This window comes from Typha angustifolia, chromosome 8, assembly GCF_048772165.1.
Source record: "Typha angustifolia cultivar Huaian chromosome 8, ASM4877216v1, whole genome shotgun sequence".
Taxonomy (NCBI): domain Eukaryota; kingdom Viridiplantae; phylum Streptophyta; class Magnoliopsida; order Poales; family Typhaceae; genus Typha; species Typha angustifolia.
The window spans coordinates 6,885,695-6,907,066 of NC_133246.1; the positions used below are offsets into that span (position 1 = coordinate 6,885,695).

Here is a 21,372-nt window from a genome sequence, read left to right on the forward strand (position 1 = left end):
GCCTGAAATAGAGGATTTGATGGTTTGAATGATGCATATCATGTGCTCCATTAATAATACATATGAGCTATAGATATAAGCATATTATACAGATGCATCATTATGATTATGGTTAGCATATATCTAATATGTTGCGTTCTTTTTTGTATTATTTTTAGACTATAGATGTGTATACTTATTGAGTTTTATGTTCACCATCTTTTGATGAAAATATTTTCAGATTAGCAAAATGATTCCAAGTTCGCAGAGGAGTTGGTGTGGGTTACTTTTAATTCTTTTGTTTATCTTATTGTTATAAAATAAATTAGATGAATTGTAACCCCTATGCGGACATTTAAATCTATTAATGAATATGTATTTAGGGGCATTTTTTGACCTATTATGTTATGGGCTTCTTTTTGTTAGTTTTCTTTGTGGAAATGTTGGACTTTTTTCTTTTTGTTGTACAAAAATATTAATAAATAGGTCATGCAGATTTCACCCATGTGAGGAGCACGTGTATTTGGAGGTAGGTGTTTCAATTCTCAAAATTTGTCTTAGGTATTAGAAGGGATAGGCTGAAAGGATCAAAGAGTGGGTGCTTTACGTCTAGCCTCAGATAGCTATGGATTGCAGGTAAAACTTAGGGATATATACTGAGAGAGTGACAGAGCAGTGGATGGAAATTAATATTATTTGCTAACCATACTAGTTCTCTATCTTTCTGTTATATATGCAAAGTTTAATGAGTAACTAGGACTCAGACGAAAGTAGCACGACTTGGCCCACTGATGCATTTAGACTAAGCCCAAACCAATAAAGCAACAAAATAGACTAAGTAACCATGAAAGTGGTTCGCCAGAAACTTTATTAGTCATCATCCAATTGTTGATATGATTCCATGACTTCAATTCTACTATGAGGTCAACCTTCTTTTGTTAAGTTGATCACTAGCTGAAGTTACATGCAGTTGGGTTGGACTTTTATCTCTTTGGAGCTCCTTTTGCTTAAATAGAGGGCTATTTGGTTTTTGTATTTGGAAAAAACTGTATTTACACATATAAAATATAATATGAAAATCAGTTTTTGGTTGACGGATCTCATGAAATATCTTTTCCAAAGGCTTAACTTGAAATCATATGTAATATGTTAATATCTACTTCAATTAAATCAATACTAAAACATATTTTCTTAACCTTTAATTGAAAGAAAGAGAGGAAAAATATAAGATTTTTATTTGCATCTGTTTCTTCCAAAAAACCATAAAACCAAACAACCCCTTGGTGACATTTTGATTTTACAACACAAGGAAAATACTTTGAATTATATTTTAAAATGTTGTTTGTGATTAAGTTCCATGTGGCAAGATTAAGATGGTAAACATATATTAACTAGCACCCATTTAGGGTTGTTAAAAATAATTGACTAGCTCAATTTCAAACTAAGTTCGACTCAAAATTAAGTGAGCTAAGTTTGAACAATAAAATAGGCTCGAAATTAATTTCTAGGGCAACTTGAGCATTAAATGGGTCATTTAGCGCTCAACTCAAATTAATTTACACATTATACATAGTTATGCTATGTATAATTTGGGAACATTAAATATTGATCTAAATGACAAATACCATCCCTTATCCTCTTTGGATTGATTTTACAATTCGTTAAATCTTGAGCCCCACTCAAGCTCAAATTAGGCTTGAATTTTTTTCTGCTTGAATTCTATATAGCCAAGCCCAAACATGTATTTAGGACACAATTAAATTCGGCCTACTTCAAATTTGGCTCATTTACACCATATTTTCTACTAATTATAGACCACAACTCTTTGAACTAATTGGATCATTTATTATAACCCTAGAAACTATTAGGGCTAAAGAAAGGTTATCTATGGAAAGAAAAGTACTACACTACACAAGATACCAAGCCCAAATGAGTGTAGCCTACCCGGCCCAACTCAGCCCATGGACATCAATCACAATTTCATGGCAAAAAATAAAAGCAGTGGATAGACCTTGATAGTGGGCCTATGAACACCTTCCAAAGTTTATTGTTTTGTGGGATATAATAAAATATCAATGAGAACCACAATATTCGATTTTTTATTCTCAAGAAACTCTTAGGGCTTAATTAGGTATACCTCTCCAATGTTCCTTAATTGTGGGTATATCTTACTAAATTTGACATAATTTTGAGTGGAAACCTTTCCAAACCTATATATGTATGTATATATATATATTGACTAGATATATACCTTTCATATTATTTTTTGACAATTATAAATTAAAATCCTAGTAATGTAAGGATGAAAAGGCACAGACACTCTTAACTACAAGAAATATAGCAAATTAGAATAAAAATATATTTGTTGTTTTCTAGTTCAATTCATAAAATTTTAAAAATCAGTTAGGTTTGACAATTTGAGGAGTGTCCCAATATTTGGAGAGACATATAAACAAATATCAATTTTAAAGTAGTATACATGTAAGTAAGAGATCATATAGAAGGCATGCCTAAAAATAAAATAAAATAAATTCAAAAAAAAAAAAACTAAAACCAAAAAGCAAAAGAGAGAATCATCAAACAAATATCAACTTTTAGATTTGCCCCCTTCGCATGAGTATCTTTTAGGTGATATTTTGTGGTTAGTAATTTTTACATTATTATGTATTAAAGTTGAGAAAGATACATAAAGTTTAGTCTTAATATTTACTTGTATAGTTGTAAGAGTCATGTCAATCGCTAATTGGTCCATTACATAAAAATTATTGATAATTTTAAAAAAAAACACCTTTTGTAAAATTCCGTCTGGCAAAAAAAAGTACTGATGGTTAGATTATCTACCACCCGTATTTACTAGATAAAATTATAAAAAATAATATACATATATACGTAAATCTTTAAATGTTCTCTATTTTTATTATTTAAAAGCTCCATCGCTAAATATAAATTAAAGAACTAATTATTCATAAATACGTATCGTCGATTTTTTTTCAAACTAAATATCGCTATAATGGCAATAAAATGCCAAGCCGCCGAGCTGCTACTCTAAGCCACCGTATTAGTAAACCATCAATTAAAATAAATCAAAATAAGTCATTAAACTAAGCTATTAAATTATTAAATAATTTTTTTATAATAATTATTTAGAGTTAGAATTTATCCTACGATCCCCTTAATTATAGAGATAGAGATAATTGAAAAGATATCTACCGATTTTACAACAGTAAGTTAATAATTAATGTTAACAAATTAGTCCTGTTTCTTAGAAATATTTCTAGTTCGTACTGCTTACAGGTAGGGATCTAATCAAATTTAGTGCTGTGGTAGCTTGCTCCTAGCATTTTGGTTAATTTGGATAGCCAAATATTATCACTCACCCTACCAACTGGATATATATCATTCAACCTTTATATTTTTGTTTTTAATGTCTCAAAATCACGTTGAGTTATTTTACTCTAACAACAGCTAACGTTATAGAGAAAACTCTGTTACCTTTAATAATAAAAATATCAAAATACTAAAAATACCTCTAAGTTTACTTTAAAATCTACTTGTCTATTTACATTAACCTAAAAAAAATTATTCAAAGGCACTAAGGTTATTTTGTATTTACAGTTGCTTTAACTTCTTTATATGGTTATTAACCATTAAGAAAACTAATGGCAAGGTGTTATTGAGGTATTTTGAGCAAAATGCAGGATTGAACTATACATGTCCTTATCCGTAGGGTGTTTTTAATAAATTTCTCTAGAAATTAACAGCCGGAAAAATATTAACAACTTTTTTCCTTTCTGCACCTTGTATTTCAATCTTATCACGATAAGCCTCCTCTATTACTTAGTTCATCAGGAATATGCTCACTATTCAATTTTCTGATACGTGTAAAATTTTATTTAGTAAAAACAAAAAAGATTCAGCGATGAGAATGAAACGTTCAACTTTTTCTCTGTTGCAAGAAAATGACCTATAGCATTTCCTCACTATGTGTGATTTTTCTCTGAAGCATCTTTTTCTTTGCACAAATGTGCTTAGGAAAGGGGAAATAGACTAGCAAATATATCAAAATCTAAGACCAAAATTAGATGGTGAAAGCCAAAATTGAGAGGAAAAAAAAGACACGTTTCTAATAAAACTTAACACACACAATGAAGCTATGCCAATTCTAACCAAAATATAGTGGGCAATTTCTGCATGCTAACACCCAAATTCCTCGCAAAAGACTAGCAACTTCTCAAGCTTTGGAAAAGATTCGAACGGCACTACTGCAAATCATTGTCAGGAAAAGCATTTGCGATAATATACGCTTCTTATTCTTTGAAAGTTATCCGACTATCTTAATCAACGATTTATATAAAAAATTTAAAAATACTTAACAAAAATTATCAAAGTCTTGGACTTGCAATTTTCCTAGTGATTTTGAAATTTTATTATTAAAAGTAGCTGACTGACAGGTTTGGATAAAAATGTATTACTCTTCTAAGAAAAATTTTGGTAGGGCTAGTCCGGATAAAAATTTTGCCAAATGTTTGTATATAGTGAGCATAGTACGTAGATGCAGTAGGAGATCCTCTCAGGCCCAGTTTATAGGAAATTTCTGCAGTCCGTTTATTTTACGATGACCTTAAATTATGCTAGTCAATGAATAGCGGCCAACTACCCAGATTACTTTAGGCTGTAGGATTAGGTTGGAAGATAGAGATGGCAAAGATGTCAAGGAAAAGAAAGAGTAAATGGAGAAAGATAATGGAAAAAGTACGAGGGAAGTTAAAATAGATTTCAGAATTAGCTATCGATTGAATAGGAAAGATGATAAAGAAACAAGGAAGGAATGGAATTGAGATGTTGAAATTAAATTAGGTTAATTTCCTTTTCATCCTTTTGAAATATCATTTATCCTTTTACCCAATAAATATTTTTGTGCATATAAAATAGTAATAGTTCGAGAGTAAAAAGAGAATTATCTTAACTTTTTATTCAGATAGATCATTAGACATAATCTAATCATCTATTATATATAGATTAGATAACTATATTAACTCCCTTAGAAAAATATACAAATTTGCAAAATCTGAAGTGGTGTTTTTTATATTGGAATTTTAGATAAGAGCAAATTGACGACGAAGCAAGAGAGAAAAGAGACAAATTTGTCAACTAAATATAATTTATAAGTCGTGTGTGCCAAATAACGACTAATCCCCGTTCACAGTTTTACCACGGATTTCAAGGAAACGAATAATTTGTTAAAATATAAATTTATCTACGGGGCCTAGCACAGTTAATTGATGGGTCAAAATAGAACAGCAAATGTGTCAGGCAAAAATGAAAGAGAGCAACAGTAATAAAAACGACAAAATAAGCCCAACTTAGTTTGCTTAATACGAAGCTTGTAGATACAAAAATATATACAAATTGGATGACAAATCCTGACCAACACCTGACATACACCTTTATACAAATTTAATGCCTACCAACCCCCTAAAAAAAAAAGAGATCATGTGATAATAAAGATTGCCATCCTCTCTCTCTCTCTCTCTCTCTCTCTCTCTCTCTCTCTCTCTCTCATTCTCTGACTCTCTTCTTTTATTCTCCATATATCTACATGAAAAGTTTACTTACATGAAGAAGAAAAGGATTAGTAGTGGTTGAAATGTACACTAATAAACACAAAGACCTCCCTGCCCTAAGCTTCCTTAGCTTAGGGAGACATCTGACCTTCTTACGGACTACTATTTTTCATGTTAAATTTTTCGTCTCTCATCACTCATCTCTCTCTCTCTCTCTTCCCTAAGTGCTTCAAAGCAAAGTGAGCACTTAGGGGGTGGTACTCCTTGTTATGTATATGTGCAACTTTGTGTGTGTTAGGCCACGGCGGTGATGCCGTGGCTCCGGCGATCGCGATCGAGGCAATCAAAACCCTCGATCCTCACGGCGGCCGGCTCGCAGCCGAATTTCGCCCGGACCCGGGTGTTCCTCGGGGACATCTGCGGTGGGCCGGAATGAATTATTGGTGAAGGGATGGGACCCACCGGGGTCGGCGGGCGGTCCACGCCGAACCGGGCGTCGTGGACCACTGGGTTCGCCGCCCGGATCGGCGGGGAGCCGCAAAAGAAGGGCGGAGATGAGGCCACAGGACTCTGTTCACCTCCCTGAAATATAAATACAAATTAACAAAATAAATAAATAAAAATTCTTAGCTATCAGGTAATACAAAAATTAAAGACAAAATTAGGAATCTTCTTACGAACTCTCTATTTAGAATTAGGAATATATATATATTTGTGTAATTAATTTGACTAAAGATTAATTTTTAAACCAAGATTTGTGAAGCTATAATTAATTAATTCACATGTTTGGCATGAGGCGAACGACCTACTACCATCAAAAAGCCTATTTTCTTTCTATTTTCTATCGACATACATAAACAAACAACATAATTTGAATAAATTATATACCTTTGACAGGAACATATCAAGTAGCTCGGCTCCGGCCTTGGAATCGTATAGATCTGGTTGATTACTGCATGGCAAAAATTAAAAATTAAAAAAAAATCTAACTTTCCTACGAAGAAGAGAAAGCTTAATACGAGGTAAAATAAAGCTACCTTGCCTGCCACCGGAGCGGTCGAACCGGGTCGACGACGGAGAGTGGCCCGAGCCGGCGAGGTTTAGGGCAAAAAACCGGGCTTTTCCAGTCAGATACGGCCACGGCGCCCCTCATCTCCTCGCAAGCAGGGAAAGCGCTCTTCTGCATCGCATAGCGATTCATCCTTCCCCCCCTCGAGATCTAAATATATAGCCTGTTGAGAAAAAAAAATTGCAGAAAAAATGCTTTAGATCCCTATGATTTCTCCTTCGGAAAAGGTTACATAGGAGAAGAAAAGATTTGGATATCAGTCAGGCTGAAGAAACTTGTGCTAAAATGGAAGAAGTTTTGAAAAATTCCATCTAAAGATTTGAATTTTTATAATTTATTAAGGAATATAAAGGCAAGGAGACCGAATAGGATTCAGATCTGGAGGAAGAGCCATAAAGGGTGAGAGAAAAAAGATCCAAAAATATATTTTAGATAAGGAAATAGAAGATATCTTACCTTAGTTGCCTCTCTATCTCTCTCTTTCAAACAGAGGGGAAGAAAAATTAGTTCTAAAACTACAAGAAGAAGAAGAAAAAGAAGAGATGCCGAGATGAGGAAGAGAAGAGAGGAAAGGAGGGGCTCAGAGTGGATTTATAATGATAACAATAGGAGACAGCTACCAGAGAGAGAGAAAAAAAGAAAAAGGAAGACGTGAGGATATCAAAAGGTTAGGCAAACGCCAGTAGTAATGGCGATTAAAAAAATTGAGAAATAAATATTAAAATGATAATAAAAGAATAATAATAATAAAAAGGCAAATTTTTATTGGTTCACGTTTATGGCACCACTCGACGAAAGGCGCGTCCACTGGAGGGAGTATGACCGTTGGATTTGTTTCTAATAAATTATTCGGATTTAAAGTGATGGGTGTAAAAAAAAAAAAAATCTAACGGCTAGTAGAGGTGACCAAAGGAGCCGTCTCTGACGAGCTAACTCTTTTCTTGTTTTTTTTTTGTTCTTTTCTTCTTTTTATTTATATTTATAGTTTTTGTTATAACATTTTGGTTTTTATGTCGTTTGCCTTATGGTTTGTGGTCACAGAACCATAGGCTCGCTTTTTTGTGGGTTCCCGACGCGTGTGAGAGCGTGACCATTTCAAAGTTGAAAGGGCAAAGTAAAGCGAAGGGACGCGCCGTTGGGCAGACGAATGGGCTCCACTTTCGAGGCATGTTTTTTTTTTGATAATGTTAGGATTTTTTCTTTTTGTGAAAGTTTTCCATTTATTTCTTAATGGGCTCCACTCTCGAGGCTGTTTTTAAATATGGTATGGAAGAGAGCTTGCCCTATTTTGCAAAACGGGTTTGCAAACTCGGAGTATTTTCATTTCACGTCTGTGTTTTAGTGTTACTATGTAATTATGTATGGATAAAAGTAAGTGATGTTTACGTCCTTGCCACTACTTTTAAAAAACTATTTGTTTTTAAAGAAAGCATCTACTGTAGGTAAGGATAATACTTTTCCTTTGGTGAGAGGCACAATTAAATGTGCAAACTACCTCTCTTTCTTAAATAATAACAATTTAGTTAGGTTTCGGTTATTTCCCATACATAAAGTTTTTTTAGAAGGGTTAATTGTAATTAGCACATGAATTATCATTACTTTTTCATATACACCCTTAAAATTTTTTTTCCATGGAGACCGTTGGTCTAAGAAAATTCTTAGTTGAGAAAGCTCATATAATTACTTTTTTTCTTAGTTAAGAGATCCGCATGGATATATTTTTTTATTTCAAAGGTTCTTTATAGATAATAAAAAGAATTAGAAGACATACGTAGAAAACTGTAACAATTCATAAGTTATATGTAATTATCTCAAAATATCAAAAAAATTCAACAGTAACTATAATTTTTAAGTATTATAATGTTGTAAAAGTTTTCAGCTGTAATTATGTAGACAAATTAAAAAGTAATAATTTGGGTTCTTTTACATAATTCACGTTGAAAATATTTTAATATCGTAACTAATGTTATACAAAAAGTTCTCTTAATTAGTTTGAAATAGCATTTCAAAAAATTCTCATCCATAGTGTAGGAATGATCGGTGAAACTTGTCTTCATTCATTACTTTTGCCTACTAAGAGCTGTGATCAACATCTGCACACTGAAGAAACAACTAGTCTTCCCCCTGTTAGGGCTTTCCATCTGGTTTCCTTTCAGATTTCCCCTTCTCTTTCTCACCCTCAGTGATTCCTTCAGTTGCTTTTTCCAACCACTCTTCTTCTATTGGGTTACTATCTATCTCCTCTCCCAGTTGCGATCTTTTCCACATCTGCTTAGTCTAATGGCTGCAGCTAATAAAGATCTTCTACTGCGGTTCTAATCTCATTTATCTGAAAATGGAATGGCGAAAATTGTTCTTCTCACATAGAACTTCTCCATAGAAAGTCAACTTGTTATTTTATTAGAAAACTTTTAATGCACAAGCCCTTCGACAAAATTAGCCTGAAAATTTTCCCTCTCCAAAGCTTAGTACGTGGAAGACTCTTTAGAGTTCATTGAGGTGGGCAAAAATATCTTACTCCTCTATTTTCAGTTGGAGCATGGCAAATTGAAAGTATGGTTCATACTACTTGGTTATTTAATTGGGACTTATTTGTCATCTCACCACTTCAACCAAATATCCTGGTTGAAGCTTGAGATTTCTGTAAATTCGAGCTCTGGGTTTACTTTTATGGCATCCCATTACAGTTTATATTCATAAAAATAGCCTTAGCTCTAGCAGTGAGGATCAATGAACCTATTGAATTAAGTGTTATCCCTCAAAGTGGACGAAGCTTATTTGGGTGAGAGTTCTAATCGACATCACTAAATCTTTGCTCACTTCTCTATTAGTCTTTATTCCATCTGGAGGATGTTATAAGATAAATGTAAGGTATAAAAGACTTCCACACCACTGCTTCTTCTACGGCACAATCAGTCACCGAAGTTCAGTATGTATCTTGCAAAGCTCGCTTGATGAAAAATAAAAAATAAATGCCCTTCCGCACCTTAAAACCAAGCTCATCGAGCTCCTTAAGCCTAAATTGAGCGAACTTAAAGAGATGAATGGAAGTTGGGTAGAAACCCCTAACGGTGTAAAAAAGGTGTCGTGAGGAAAATGTTTCGGATGAGCTAAATAAAATCACAGTTAAATGTTTCAGATGAGCTAAATAAAATCACAATCTAATGAGATGGTTGAGGGACTCTTACAATATTCTCAATAAACAAATCACTTAATGATTACTCTAATTCCCAACATTTTTTTCTTCTTTCTTTCAAAGTTTGCATTTACAACCCTGCCACCGAGGATTTAATCCAAGATCTCCATACATATGGATTTAATAGTCATCTAATATTATCCCTAATGCCCTAGTATAATAAAATATATCTTATTTTATATGAGAGAAAAATCCTTGATAAATATTTTACTATTCTAAACTTAAATAAGACGGTATTTTAGTCATTTATAAAATTTTATTAACTTTAACAATAAATCTATTAGGAATATATGATAATAATGAAAGAGTCAAAATATTTTAGTATTTTAAATAAATACAGTGGCAATTATGATATTTTGGAAGCTTTTAGTGGTAATTATGTAAAAGTCCCAAATTTACAACACACATGCACATGGCAGATATGGGGCTCACCACAACAAGCATTGCGGCTCCCCAATCCGGCAATCACTGCCAAAGGACATAATAAGTGAGATTAAAAGAAAATAAAATAAAATAAAGAAATATAGCAGTGAAGCACGTGAATGTGTCACGAAGTGAGGGAACACCTTGCACTTTTTTTTTAAAATTTTTTCTTAAAATAATTTGGTAGTCCTGCCATTGGATGAAGGTCCCTGGTCCCCCAAAACCTCAGGTGATATCTCAAAGATTATGCTTATGTGTTATTCTTTACCATTCGTACCTTATTAATTGGCTAAGTGAGAGATTTATTTTTAATTTTTTTATAAATTATATTTTATATTTTATATATTTTGTGATTCTTCCTTCTTGTTTGATGTTTTTATAATTTTACTTCTTTTTTTTATAATTCTTATTTAACACCATCTGTTAATTTAAACTGTACCTAAATTATCTGTCATCTTTTAAAAAAAAATAATAAGAATATTTTAGTAATTTAATCGATATCTCAGTTACTTAAAATAACGATAGAGTGTTAAATAAAAATTATAGAAAAAAAGAAATGATTCGATTATAAAATTATAAGAATAGGGTGTGAACTATAAAATAGATAAAATATAGGATATGATAGATAAAATACTCTTTATTTATTTTTTATTTTTTATTTATTATAACTGTTGTAGGGTTTTTGTCTTTTTCTTCCTGTGTACGATTTTTTTCTCAGAGAATACATACTCATTTTGGCCCAACTTAAATTGCATGCGACATCAATTAAGAAAATAGAAATTTGATTTTAAAATAACTTAATTATTCGGGAAGCTAATTAGGCTCTTAATCGGTTAGCATAACTATGGCAGAAATAAAATAATAAAAAAATTACCTCCGTTCGGTTGACTCACCGTTCTTTATTTGATTGTTGGGATTGTTTAATTTCGAGCATTGGTAATGTGAATTATTGCTCAACTCTCTGGATCGGTACTTGAAGTTATAATCCATATGCTATTTAATTATTCTCATGATAATATTACTATATTGTACTCGTAAATTTCTTGTAGAGATTGGTATTATATTAAATTTTCCTCCCATACAAAAGTCACGGTGGATATAACTATTCCGAAATCCAATCTTTAGTTTCGTAAAGCCTTTCTTCTTCAAGGTAATAGAATAGAGATAGAAAGCTTGGAGTAGGAAGAAGGAGAATAACACTGTCTTGTCACATCCTCATTTCATAGATTTGTCAAATAATATATAGAAGAGAAGAGGTTTCATAATTAACTACAAGAGTTGAAAGACGGGTCCATTTAGGATTTGTAAATTTGGAATTAGGATACTGAAATATCTGCCATTATGCTTTTAATTAATATTTTTTTCTAACCTCTAAAATCATCCAAAAGATATATTTATTTAAGGTTCTGAATATCAATACTGGGGGCTACAAAATTTATATGTATTGACTCTATTTGTCTTATTAATTGTAATGATCATTTCAATATTACACTATCATTTAATTATATAGGACTCTAAAAAAAATTAGGAGATTTACCAAAACTTTAGACAATTTACTTTTACTATCATTTACAGATTTACTATATAATTTTACCTTGTAGGTACTTATCATTTGATTCTTACTGTTTGCCTAAAATACTTTAAAAATATCCTACCATATAGATGAGTTAGAATAATTGTAGATGCAAAACAAGACAATACCTTTGAATAATATTTTTTAGTTAAAGATAAAAAATTAATAGAGACTTAGATTTTAAAGTCAAATGAGGAATATTTAGATTTTCATATTTCTTATTTCAAAAGTGACTGAGTATTCTCTATTGGATAACTATTGCTATGATAAAGTTAAGATATGGTATTTCTGATGAACTATAAATAAAATATAGGGATAGAATTATAAATAGTCATACTATAGGGTATAAATGATAATAAAAAGTAATACTTATAGTAATTTTAATAAATTTTCCAAAATAATTTGAAATGCAGAATTATTTTTTAAAAATTTTAGTAATAAAATATAGGAAAAAAAAGAGAATTCAAATTATGTAGGATTAACAAAATCCAGCCTGCATAGTGAAAAAAATAAATAAAGTATTATAGTCATTTTGGTTGATACATGGGCATAGCTGACACATCCTAGTTTCATTCAATATCACTAAAAACCAATCGGAACTTCAAAACTTTCTACTTCTAATTTATTAACTTGTCATCTACTCTAAGAAATTAAGTTTTCAAAGAATGAGGTTTTATATTTTATATTCTAATATTTTTCGTCGTTATTCAGTATGAGATATTTTAATAAGCTCAAGAAATTAACCTAGTTAAATAGGTGAAGGTTTTATGTTGTTTGCCAAGAATGTTGATAAGAGTTTAAGAGCTTGAAAGTCCGAGACTCTGAAGAGAGAAAGATAATGTGATTTTCTTTGCTTTGATAAGCAATGGGTTTAGAGAGGAAAAGGTAAGGCACCCAATAAAAGTATAGGTCCATCAAGTGAATGAGCTATGAAACCACCATCGCTTAGCAATTTGATAAGAAAAGGCTTTGTCCTTTACTTGGTGCATAGGGCGGAAAATGGTTGGAGAAAGGGCATGGAGTTTGATATCAGTAGTGAATCGATCCTATTTAGCTTTCCAAATGTATATTCTAATTTTTAGAATAATAGACAATCTCTAAACTAATAGTCAGACCTACCTAAGAAGACTTATGAATTGACTAGAAATTCAAGAGAAATCAAGTAACAAAAAATATGGTAGAAAGCCCCACAGGGTTAAGAGTCCAAACCTAGGCATCATCGATCCTAGACTGAGTGAGTGGCTTCTCACAAATAATGTTACCAAAGATTTAGTAAAAGCTATTGAGAACTCAATAAAGATTCCACCTTGATCAGAGATAAGTCGAGAAACCTTCTATGTTATCGAGGTTAATAGCACACTAATGAAGTAGAAAATTTAGAAATTAGGACATTAGAGATCTAGGGATCATCAATAATACTAATAGAGAAACTGTCTCTAATAGATTTAAAGGAGATATATTGACTATTTTAACTCCCATGTCTCTTCTATACGTAATTAATTAAATTTTCATTAAAACTATCACTTGATTATCATGCGATCAATTCTACTTTCTTTAGAGACTATTTTTTTTTAAAATAAAAAATATAGAAAAGTTGAGTGTTTAAGATAATTATTTAATATTTTTCAAATTGTTACGAGGAGTCAAAGTGTTACAAAAAAAAAATTATGTGAAAATAAACTCTACTTGATGAGGTTTAGGACATGTAATTAATATTTTTTTATTATTTTGAGAGAGAATTAAAAACTTAATTGTGCCCGGTGCTACTAGAATTTTTACTGAGTATTCACTGAACACAACTATTTTGACTCGTGGAGTGTAAGTTTTATCAGATTCTCTTAATTATTATTCTGCTACATGTCGCTTGGATTGTAATTAATGACTTGGATTTCTCGTTTCATGTGATAAAATTATAAAGTGGCTTGTACTTATGATAGGTTATAATAAATGTAAGTGACCAACAAATAAGTCATTAGTGTTAAATAAGTAATTGATCCAAAGCTTAAATTATTAAATAAACGACTAATAATATATATTAAATTTTTATCATGTCCCTCAACTTTTAATACCGTATACGGATTGATGATAGATAATAAAATGTATGGCCCATTGTATTGTAATATTAAAGAGTTAGAAAATAAACATGAGCTATTGAGGTTTCAATCCATCTCCTCGAGTAAAACTTAAAAACTTAAGTATATTAAAGATTAATACTGGGAGGGTTACAGTAAATCAATCTATGCTACAAGGCTTACAAGTCTTAAAATATGTTAGAGATAAAACAACTTATACATATTAATCTGACTCAAGTTGAATCAGATTAAATAGATTATAATAATAAATATAAATATAATCTATTTAATAATCAGGTTAGATATCAATATTAGTATATGCCGTATTAGACTATGCATATCTAAACTCCTTTACAGTACTAAATCTCTCAAGATCGATTTTGTCTGCAATGAATAAAATAGGATGGATTGATATGGAAGAGAATAAGTTATATATATACAGATAGAGAGAAAAAAAACAAACAATAAACAATATGAATAAGATAGGTAACTGTCCCTAAGCATATAAAGGATTTCTTTTTTTTTTTAATGCTGAGAAAAGTTCTTGGTGAGAAGTCCTTGATGATAAATTGATCATTAAACTAATATACGAAGAGAGTGGGTGTTGACCGTCATTTAGATTGGATCCAGGGGTCATTACGTTACCACTTGCACGGAATAAGCCAAGGTGAGATGCTGGAATCCAGTCATCTTTTTGGTCCACGGAAACAAATTAATTTCTTCATCTTATAAACTATAAACAATAATTGTGCATGTGGGGAGATTAAATAATTTCTTACACGTAATGCCTCTAATTTTATACGTGGAAAATGTACGGCCTTGTCGGCTCCATTAAAGACCCCTCAGATGGCTCTTTGGATCTCAAAGAACATGATCAGATGCCTGTGTATGTACCCCTCTCTCTCTCTCTCTCTCTCTCTCTCTCTCTCTCTATATATATATATATATATATATATATATATGAGAAATAATAATTGAAGTACCAATCGTTATATAGTACTGTAGATAATTAGCATGTTAATGTTAAAGATATGATAAATATTATTGATCTGAAAATTAGATATACGTAGACTTGCAGAGAATCCGAGTCTTGGAGAAGGGGTGGCAATTAAGTGAAGGAATTGAGAGGAAAAGAGATTTTGGGTACGGGTCGTTGGGAACTCATAGTCCCAGTTGGTCCCAACCTGGCTTCTTTGAACGAGTCACATTTTTATAGTTTGGTGGAGTGGATGCTTCAAGGCAGGCAGATGGCACCCCACATAGACTAATAATAAGTGCTCCATTTGTTGTCTTCCAGATCCTAACCTAATTTAATTTACTATTAATGAGCAAATCTTGATTTAAGAATTTATTAAAATGCCATATTGCTGTGAGGCTGGGACTGAGTTTGAATATAGCATATCAACCTTGTAGTCTTAGGTTTTGACAGCTAACAAGAAATTACTGTATATAAAAAATAGGAAAATATATCAAAAACAAGATACATTTTATCTTTATCATTATTTACACTCAACTATATAGATATTACTCTTACATTTTGTTTTTTATTATTATATACACTCAAAGATATTTTATTGTTATTACAATTTTTCTAGAATAAAAATATAAATCCTAAAATACTCCTTATTTGATTTTAAAATTTAGTTTTTTTATTTAGTTTTACCTTAATCTAAATATATTATCCAAAAGTATTAAGCTTATTTTGTATCTATTTATGTGGTGATTGATGGTTACGAAAATAAAATGGTAGGATATTTTGGGAGACCTTATGCAAAATATAGGAGATCGAATAATAAATATCTATATGATGAATTATGAATAATAATAAAAAAATATAGAATGTATTTTATAATAATATATATATATATATATATATATATTTTAAAATAGGGTTAAATTATAAAATTCTTAAAACTAGTGTGTTTATAAAAAGATAATTAAAATGTAGGGTGTTATTTGAAAATTTTGTCAATTCAAAGACCAAAGACATAATATGAAAGTACAATTTTTTCAGACAAAAAACATCCCGTTTGTATGGACTTTGAATGGTTTGATCCATACCTTTAAAGTCCATTTCTTTTATAAAAAAGTTCAAGACCTTCATGACACCATCATAGTAATATTAACAGTACCATATCAAACAATAAGTAACCATACTTCTTAAATTATCAAAATATTATTATTGAGATAATTACTTAAATTACCAATTGACATAGAAATAATTTAAAATTGAAAAAAGAGAAATTAAGAATTAAAATAAAAATATATAATTATGAGAGTAAAACCATTATATATGACCTCATTGTAGACATTAATTTGAGTAACTTAGAATTTTAAAAGTGTTATCTTAAATAAGATCAGATATTTCTTTTATAAGATGAGGTCAATTATAATTAACCTAACGTGCGAAACAAATATTTCTTATAAAAGTTAGAGGCATTGAACAAAAATGAAACCACAAGGTAGGTGTTTTTCCCCATGAAAAATAGGGGACATATATGATAAAAGTAAATGTTTTGAGGGATATACACCCGGAATACAGAGAGATATACATGTAAATAAAAAATTGTAGAAGGACATACATGCAAAAAAGGCCAAACATACTCATATTTAAGGCCCAATCCTATCAGATCTCCTGCTTGAGTTTAGGCCCAAGAGTTTCCGAGCAAGCCTGATCCAACCAGGATCATTCGGTAGATCTCTTCTCAGAAGGGGGCTAATTAGTCATTTCACTTAGTAGCAAAATCTGACTTTTAGAATGTAATTTATGAAGTACCTAAATTACCCTTTCATCCATTCTTCATTTTGGTTAAGACTTCAGGGCTTATAATTAACATTTATCCTATGCCCTCTTTTCCATTTAAGTAAGATATGGGTTTGAATTGGGGAAAGAAATTAGATTATGGTTTGACGAACAAGAGAATTTTGATTTAGTTGGGTAGGCTAGGGTGATAGAGGTTTTTGATATATTTTAGTAATATAATTAGTAGGTTTACATAAACTATAAATCAGGATTAATGATAGTAAACAATAGAGCATTAAATGGGAAATATAGGGGCCAAGTTGTGAAATCCTTGAAGAGGCGGTGCTGATCGAAAATTAATGAACATAGATGGTGTTACTGGAAAATTTCCCTATACCAATACATATGTTTAAAGTTAATATGAGAGCTCCATTTAGCTTTGCAAGGACTATTGATAATTGTACTTAGGACTAGAACTAAACTCAAAATAAAAAACATACCTATTATTTTATGTTCAACAAAAAGAAAATTATTGACGGACAATTGAAGATCAATGATCATACAAATTTCAGACAGATGTGAAAAAGAAGAGAATAAGTTGATAAAATACTTATAGATGAGATTGTGTCTATTATAGTAAAATGGAAAGGATGCTCAGATTCTGATTGTTCTTAGATCAAAACTGAAGAGTACAAACATCTAAACCTAGATCTTTATTCCGAGTATATCACAACAAATTTATAGTTGCATGGGATGAATTGACACAATACCTTTCCGGGTTGGGTTTAGATTTGCTTTTCTTGATCTTAGGCAGATTTAATATTCAAGTCTTAATCGATTTCTTTTGAATGGGTTTATTTTTCAGAGTCCCAATTGGAGTTATTTCCAGAGTTTGTCTTAGAATAGAAGTTCTACTTATAATAAGAGTTTGGATTTTAGTTATTATATAATAGGAGTTTTATTTTTTATTTGTAGCATAATAGAGAGCCTATGAGTATGTGGTATTATCATGCATTAGGGATAATGCTATTTTTGATTCCATATAGCTTTCACATATCGAGAGTGATTTGTTGAGACACTTCTATCTTAAAGTGATTCTAAGTATGAGTTTTGGTGAGATGCCAAACTCATAGATTGGAGAGACCCTCTTATTTATCTTATCCCATCTTCATGACAATTACTAGTGCCATGTTGACCAGTGTGCAATGGAGGTACCCAACCCAGCAGCGATAGGGACTTCCAAAGCCATAGCGCTAAGAACTATCATGGAAAAAAACTCCAACAGTGGGCCAACCTTCAATCATGTCCAACTTGGCAACTTTGTCGAGCAAATCACCATGACTAACTAGATGAACATTGACATGTTGAGAGAGATTAGAGCATCGAGGGAGGTTGGAGAATGAGCGGCAGAGCTATTGGTGCAGATCTTATGCGGAGGCTTGATGCCTACCATAGCCACTCCGACCCGCGTTCACGCCACCACCGGCTCCAGCAACCATCCTCCGGAGCCTATCATCACGACTATTCCTACATGGACTGGCGTGGTTGAGCCACAACCAAGAGTTCTTCCTAAAGGGGAGCCTTCCATCGTGTAACGCCCCCGTCCGGCACGGCACGTGCACGCCCACGCGCCCACACGGCACGTGTGGCGCACGCGACAGGTCGGGCGGGGCCCGCCACGTACGGATACACTCCTGTGCACATACAATCATGACATCATCAAATAACACCTGCTAACATATCCATGATCACATAATCCATCACCAAATAAATCATACTCTTAACCAAATAAACCTGTTAGTATATGAATATCAAAGTCCACAATAATATACACTAGACCGTCACATAATCTGGCAGGACCCACATAGGCCACAACAAACCATCAAGATACAACTAAAATAACTAATACAAGGTTACTCTATGATTCGACCTATATTATACAAATCATTATCTAATACAAAAGAGTACAAATATCAAATATTGGTACAACTCGATTTCTATATAAACTATCATTTATACCATCTCGCATCTATAGCTCACCTCATCATCGCTCTAAAATATCTTCTCAAGTCGCTATCACGTATCACAAATCTGAGGGGTTAGAAAAGAAATAAAGAGAGTCATGAGCAAAAGGCTCAGTGAATAGACCTTACCCCGAATCAGTGATGCCAAACAGAGAGTAAATCATGTACTGGATAATATGAATCAGAAAACAGTATGATGTCATGTATGAACATATATATATATATGTATCCTCAATGACATATATATGAATGAAATCATTTCTCATGAATGACCATATTATATCCTCAACCGAAATTATATATATCACCGAATATAACACCATATCATGTATAACAATTATGATCCAATGATACTAGTCACAACAATGATGATGCATGATGCATGCCAACCACTAGATAATCATATATGTCAGAGCCATATATAATTCACATATCTCTCACTATCACAATCATCCGTCTCAACTCTGAATATCATCCACCATGCTGGACTACGGTACCCGGCCCCAAACTCGATACACATCATGTCACAAGCTCAGAGCATACCCTGTCATACGCTAAGAGTATCTCTGTAGATAAATCATACCCTGCCATACGCTAAGGGTATCTCTGAAGAAAGTAATCATACCCTGCCATACGCTAAGGGTATATCAATGATAGTTGTACCCTGTCATACGCTAAGAGTACAACTATCATCCATCACCATACTCTGCCATACGCTAAGAGTATGTCCAGTACCAGTCCGGACCAGATACCGTTCCAGCCATCACATCACATCACATCACATCATATACACATGTACTTTTATGATTTCCTATACATGATAAATCATATGCATATATCCAGTACGACAACAGATCATACAACTCAGGAATTTAGGTGGTAAAGAAGCCGAGAGAAAAATGATGTAATGCAAACTCCAACCATGTATCTAACACATGCATACTCATGATAGAGATTATCCCGACATAAAACCATAATAGCATAATCATCTCCAATCATCTCTATATATCACCAATGTACTCATATCCCAGATCAGTCTAATCAAATACATGATAAAATATATGCTCGACTGAAATCATCTCTATATAAAGTCATATAATCATACTGGAGGCCAAAACATGCATGTACATAATATATAATAAATCCTAATTTGAGAAAGGGATCTAGGGGATAAGACTACTCACACTGATCAGAAGATACAAACCACGTATCCCTTACATCCGCCTATCAACCGTGTGACACTTCTAGCTAGCAAGGACAACGGGGTCTCAAATAAGGGGTTCGAGATCTGAAAATGTTTAAGTAACATAAAGTTAGTTGTTTATCCCATTATAATCCGTTCGAGTAAAATATGATGATTTATTAGATTTTAGAATTTCTACTTATTTTTATGATTGACTAGATTTTAATTATAAATAAAATATAAATATAGATAAAAACCTAATTATAATTAAATTATATATTGATTAATTTGGGACTATGTAGTCATTATCTTATTTGTTACAAAATAATAATGTATAATAAATTAATAGAATTACTTAAAATGTAGATCATAAGAATATTAGAATATAAATCTAATAATTATAATTTACAAATCTATCTATTAATCTAATAGATATGTAAATAAATAAATAAATATAAGTATTACATATATTTATACCTAATTAATCATTAATGATAAAAATTGTCATTAATAAAATTATATTGAAGGATATATAATATTATTAACATAGTTCATGTCTAAATAATCTATTTGCATTAATTAAGAAGAAAAATACCTAAATAAATAACCTAAATAAACTAATTAATTGATAAATTAATCACATCTGCCATCAGTGCTGGGCTCGGCCCAGCACTGTCTGCTACAGTGCTGGGCCGAGCCCAACACTGTGCAGAAAGAAAGAGAAGGAGCTGAGGAAGAAGGAGAAAAAGAAAGAAAGAAAGAAGGAAAGAAAGAAGAAGAAGAAGAAGAGGAAGAAGAAGAAGAAGAAGAAGAACAGAAGAGAAAGAGAAGAAAGGAGGTGAGGGAGGTGTGGACCCGGGCCGGCGGGGAGGGCACCAGCAGCTGGTGGCCAGCCAGCTGCCGGCCTCTCGCCGGCGGCTCGGCTGCGACGGGCCCGAGCCCAAGGTAAGAAAAAGAGAAAGAGAGAGAGAGAGAGAGAGAGAGAGAGAAGAGAGAAGAAGAGAGAGGAGGAGAAAGAGCTCACCGGCGCTCGTGGAGGTGGCGGCGGTGGCGATAGTCCGGCCTCGGCGAGAGAGAGAGAGAGAGGTTTAGAGAGAGACCAACCGGGAGAGAGAGAGAGAGAGAGAGAGATTTAAAGAGAGAGGGAAGGCGGTGAGGGGGGGGGGGGGGGGGGGGGGGGGGCGGTTTGCGGCGGCACCGGGGCCCGCCGCGGCCAGCTGGTCGCAGCCCATTGGCTACGGCAGCGGCAGCGGGCACGTGGCGCCCCCACCACGCAAGCTGCATGCGCAGCTTGCATGGGCACGAGGCCGGCCACAGTGTGGCCGGTCGCGTCGTGCCCAGAATTTTTTTTTTTTTTTTATAGATTGGTTGTTACATTTTCCTTCCCCCCTTATAAAAATTTCGACCCCGAAATTTAAATCACATTGGTATTGTAAGAAAATCTACAAATCTAGTTCTACTACCTTCCCATCAAATCGACAACTGTATAATCTTACTGTTTCAAATCTATAACTTATACCACCACAATTAACTCTCTTACAAAATT

The 21,372-nt window shown here is 32.7% G+C and overlaps 1 protein-coding gene across 1 annotated transcript; it reads right to left on the bottom strand.

The window, feature by feature from the left end:
* Positions 1 to 5,332: 5,332 nt before the first annotated feature.
* On the bottom strand, positions 5,333 to 7,226 carry LOC140766067 (uncharacterized). Its single transcript, XM_073105473.1, has 4 exons — positions 7,069 to 7,226; positions 6,581 to 6,775; positions 6,432 to 6,495; positions 5,333 to 6,125 (listed from the first exon to the last, which is right to left on the bottom strand). Exons 2-4 carry the CDS (start codon positions 6,742 to 6,744, stop codon positions 5,838 to 5,840), a joined length of 516 nt encoding a protein of 171 aa, XP_072961574.1. The 5' UTR covers positions 6,745 to 6,775; positions 7,069 to 7,226; the 3' UTR covers positions 5,333 to 5,837.
* Between the last annotated feature and the right edge of the window lie 14,146 nt (positions 7,227 to 21,372).